The sequence below is a fragment of the Quercus lobata genome, chromosome 5, assembly GCF_001633185.2.
Source record: "Quercus lobata isolate SW786 chromosome 5, ValleyOak3.0 Primary Assembly, whole genome shotgun sequence".
In the NCBI taxonomy this organism is placed as follows: domain Eukaryota; kingdom Viridiplantae; phylum Streptophyta; class Magnoliopsida; order Fagales; family Fagaceae; genus Quercus; species Quercus lobata.
Genome location: NC_044908.1, coordinates 56,405,724 through 56,410,460, shown reverse-complemented (window position 1 = coordinate 56,410,460; position 4,737 = coordinate 56,405,724). Strand labels below are relative to the sequence as shown.

Sequence of the window (4,737 nt, the reverse complement as noted above, 5' to 3'; positions counted from 1 at the left end):
TTTCATGGCATACTATGTGGCATTTTTTTTTTTTTTTTTACCGTTAGCCAGGTTAGATGAAATAAATAACCACATGAGTGTTTTTGAAAAATGGTTAGATAAAATAAAAATTAAAAAAAAAAACGTAAATTTCTACAATAAATTTAGCTAAAATTTTTTAAATTAATTATAAAAGTAAAAATGAAACTAGAAATATTGACATTTGATTTGTGTGTATATGGTTATGTGAAATAAAATATGTTTAATAAGTTTTATCCTTTTTTTTTTTTGTTTCTAAACAATAGAAATAAGTCTACTTGCATGCCTCAATCATAATAATAGTAAAATTAAAATGAAAGAAAACCAAACCTAACACGATTGATGAATATTAGTTTGTCCAACTTCATTAAAAAACTTAAGTGTAAGCACACAAGATCCATAGCGTAATTTTTACATAATCTTACACTTCATGATAACCCAATCTCTAAAAGAAATCCAGGCCCCCAACACCAAGAGTATGGCAGAAGGCAAAATTACATATCTACATACATATTTATGTTTAGTAAGAAAGCTATGATAATGCATGTTTACAATTGGACCATTCAATTGAAAAATACAACTTGCAACATCTTTGCTCTCAGGGCCATGGACATTCACCGAACCAGCTGCATAAAGCTGAGCTAATAGTAAGCAAGATTTGGCATTAGAATGGTTAATCGGCATTAAGTCATTTTGATAAGTTATTCTAATTGCTTTCAAACAATTGACACAATGATTATTAGAGAGGTTGAGGTTATCTTTGCAAAAAGAGTCAATTGGTGTTTTCTTGCCTAAAATCCTAAACCAATCATCTAATGACTCAATCCTATCACAAAAGCTAGGACTAGATACAAAATATTCTGGGTCCAAACAAGTAGAAACCCAATGAATTGGGACTTTCAGGGAACCTAACTCTACTTGGAAGTCCTTCAAACAGGACACAGAAGTATGGTTTTCAGGAAGTAAAAACATTGAAGAAACATTTAAGTGTCGTGCTAAACCTAAGGAAAACAATGATTTAATTGTATGACAGCATTGACTTTCATTAGAAACTATAGAGCTTGCATTAAAGCAAGTGGGATCATACCAAGTTATATTCCCCACATATCCAAAATTAATTGGACATGCTAGGATCATGAGGGGGACCATAGAAAGAGAGAATATAAAAACAATATGCATGGTGAAGAAGGAAAAGTTGGAGCTAGGCATGGGCTGGTACAGATCTGCACACAATTAAGTAACAAAAAAAAAACTTAGATATATACCAAAACTAATAAAACCTATCACTTGCAAATTAATAAAATCTATTTTATATATATATATATATATATATATATATGTATATCAAATTAATAAAATCTAATTTATATATATATATATATATATTATTATTATTATATGGAGGGCGTCAATACAATTTTATTTGGGTGTATGTAATTTTTCATTACACTTATTAAATAATTATAAGAGTGGTTCTATATGGTAAAAGTGAATAGCTAAGTATAAAAAATGATATTTGATATCATTTTTTCAAAAAAAAAAAAAAAAGTGATATTTGATGATGAGACAATTCATAGAAGAAAAATGCATAAACAGATGTGAATCGTTGCTCTAAACTTCATGTATACAAGATAATGCCCAAGATATTTCTCTTTTCTTTGGAAGTAGGATTAGGATTTAGGAATATACAACGGTCTAGGTTTATTTCAATAGCGTAGCAGCAAGCAAAGGCTTTTCCTCAAATTAGATGGTCCAAGTTCATTTTTTCAACATTTATTTAAAGTGGCAACAAAGAATAGTAAATATCATTAACAAGGAGATTTGCAAGAAACTACTAAGGGTAAATAATGTATTTGGTCCATAACTTTTAGGATGTATATATGTCTATTAGGTCCATAACTCTCTATTTTGAGATTTTTAATGGCATTCAAAATTTCTAGCAAAGTGCATTTTGAGAGAGAGAGAGAGAGAGAGAGAGATTATACCAATATCAGCGTCACCGTCGAAAATCACCATCGTGCCTCACTGCCACTTAGTGATCTCTCTGTTAGGGGGTTTTTGATCATGAAAGTTGAAGGAGCCCAGGGAATCGTCTAGAGTTTAGAGCTTTTTTATCCCAAATCTCTGCTAATCGTAGGTGTTAGTATTGGGGTATAAACTATAAACTGAAAATGTTAGAGTGAGTTATGAAATTATACGATAAAATAGATGAGAATGATATGTAAAGAGTAATTCTGGTGACAATTATTTGCATAATTTTATGCACGACTCGTCCATATGATGAGTTGTGATTGGTGGAAGGATGACCCACCATCACTCCTTTATCAATTATAACTCACCATACAGACAAATTGTATATAAAATTATACAAATGATTATGTCATTAAAATTTCCCATATGCAAAATGACAAATGTTTGAAGAATGTACTGACTCCCAATTAAAGCAATAGTAATAACATGCCAACCACCACTCAAATATGATAAATAATCCAAATGTAAAATGACAAATGTTTGAAGAATGTACGAATAACATGCCAACAACCACTCAAATATGATAAATAATCCATATGTAAAATGACAAATGTAATACTGGCTCCCAATTAAAGCAATAGTAATAACATGCCAACAACCACTCAAATATGATAAATAAATAAAAAATACAAGTACAAAAAGACCGCCAAAAAGAAGTTCAGACACACAAGCATACGGCAATAAAAGCTATATTAATATCTCTCACAGTGGTTTTTGAGTGATAGAGGACTGCATTGTTAGAGACGTGAGCTTTAAAAATCTTACACGTGTATGTAAGGGTTTCTTCATTATACGTGTGGGCCAAAGAAGAGAAGATAAGGCAGAACTCATCAAATCAAATAATAAGGACATAGAGTAATAGACTATGTAGCTAGCACAGTTTTAGGAGTGTTTTTTTCCAGATAAACAAGGGTAAGACTTATTTTCAGTGGAAAACACTTGAGATGATAGACACGTGTCCACTATTTAATGTGTTTAGTAAAAATTTTCACTAAATACAAACCGTGTTCGATAAACAATATGGTACTAGTGTAGAGTTTAGCTGGTTTTGGGTTATAATTATTGTGGATGAATATATATATATATATATATATATAATATTTTTAAAAAAAATTATTTTGAACACTTTGCAATACAAATTTACACCCCCTCACTATTAACTTGACCACTTTGTTTTTTAAAGTTCAACTTAAACTCCAACAAATAAAAAAGTCCAAAAGAAAATTTTGGTCTTTAATCTAAGAAATAAAAAGCTCATAAGTCAAAATTTGAAAAATCATTAAAAAAAATAAAATAAAGGGTCAAGTAAAACTTGAGAATTTGTAGATACCTAACCTCCAAAATCTCTAATTATCCTTCTTTGCTCTCCAAACTCAAAGGAAAAAGGTTGTTTATACTGCATACACACAAAATCTACCGCCACCTGACTGTCCTTAATCTGCCGCCGCAGCCATTTGGTCTGCCTTCTGTGGCCGCTTGATCTGGTTTTTTAGCTCTCTCTCTCTTTCTTTCACTGTGAGAGTGTGTTTATAGTGTTTTGATATACTATTTCACTAGATCTATGTGCGTGTGTTTATAGTGTTTTGTTCCGCTGCCCCTGTGTGGTGTTATCTTTTGATTTTATGTTGTTGAGTTTTTGAGAGAGAAGTATGAGAGAATAGAACAAAGAGATTTGGGAGAGCTGGTAGAGAGGAGACGGAAGAGAAAGGTAAGCAGCAGACTTGAAATTTTTTAGGGGGTGAGTTTGAGAATGGGTGCATTTTGCATTGGGTCGGATACTATTTATAGAGGCAGATTGCTGGGCAGTTGCGCTCATAGATGTATAATTTATTGGGTAGTTGTGGACCTGTGTTACATACAAATTGGCTTCAAATTTGCTGAAACTCTAAAGTGTTAGTCTGAACGGTTATCTTTTTTGTTTGGCATTGATGACTTGATTGGTGTAACAGTAGTAAATCTAAGAGAGCTCTTCGGACAGAAGGAGGTAATTAAGCCATGTAACTTAGCATATGACATCAGCTCTGAGAATTGAGGTTTTGTCATCATACACATCACACAGAATGTGACATTCTGCTTGTTCTCTCATAGCACAGGGAGTAACGTTTGAGATTTCAAATTTGTTTCTAGAAAAGTTCAGGGCATTTACTCACGTTATTTCACGTCAATATCACAAGTCATAACTCAAAACGAATTCAGATCGATTTCTCAGGTACTCTATAAAATAAATTTTCTTAAATCTTAACTAGTTTTTAATAATTTAATAGTATAAATTTTGTCATATCAGTATTTTAATAATAATAATTTTAATTGTTTTATTTGTAACATTATTTTCTTATTTTAAGAATATTATTAGTAAATTATTAGTAAAATATTAACATGGTAGAATCTAAATCATTAAACTATAGTTAGAATTTAAAGAAATCTATTAATAAAGTATCTTAAGAAAGGCTCATTCTACCATACCCCAAAAAAAAGGGGGGAGGGGGGGGTTACGGTACCCACCTATATCTGAGCCATTAATTTATTCTAGTTTTGATCTTGATCGTTGATGTAACTTTAAAGGTTTTTGGTTACCGGTTAAACCGGTTTTATATATAAACAAAAAAATTAAAACATTCATCACGCTTTTCAGCCTGTCCTCCTATCTCACGTTTGCTTCTCTACCTCTCAACTTCGTTTGCTCATTGC

General features: G+C 31.4%; 1 protein-coding gene across 3 annotated transcripts; it reads right to left on the bottom strand.

Annotated features, from left to right (window-relative positions):
* Positions 1–365: 365 nt before the first annotated feature.
* Positions 366–4,103, bottom strand: LOC115989076 (probable receptor-like protein kinase At1g11050). Of its 3 annotated transcripts, none has more exons than XM_031112741.1 (3): positions 3,380–4,103; positions 2,004–2,142; positions 366–1,241 (listed from the first exon to the last, which is right to left on the bottom strand). In XM_031112741.1, the coding sequence occupies exons 2-3, from the start codon at positions 2,032–2,034 to the stop codon at positions 430–432; spliced, it is 843 nt and encodes a 280-aa protein (XP_030968601.1). In that variant the 5' UTR covers positions 2,035–2,142; positions 3,380–4,103; the 3' UTR covers positions 366–429. The 3 variants fall into 3 exon arrangements, with proteins under 3 accessions (XP_030968601.1, XP_030968602.1, XP_030968599.1); XM_031112742.1 differs by having other exon boundaries at positions 2,004–2,183; positions 3,385–4,103; XM_031112739.1 differs by having other exon boundaries at positions 3,385–4,103.
* Between the last annotated feature and the right edge of the window lie 634 nt (positions 4,104–4,737).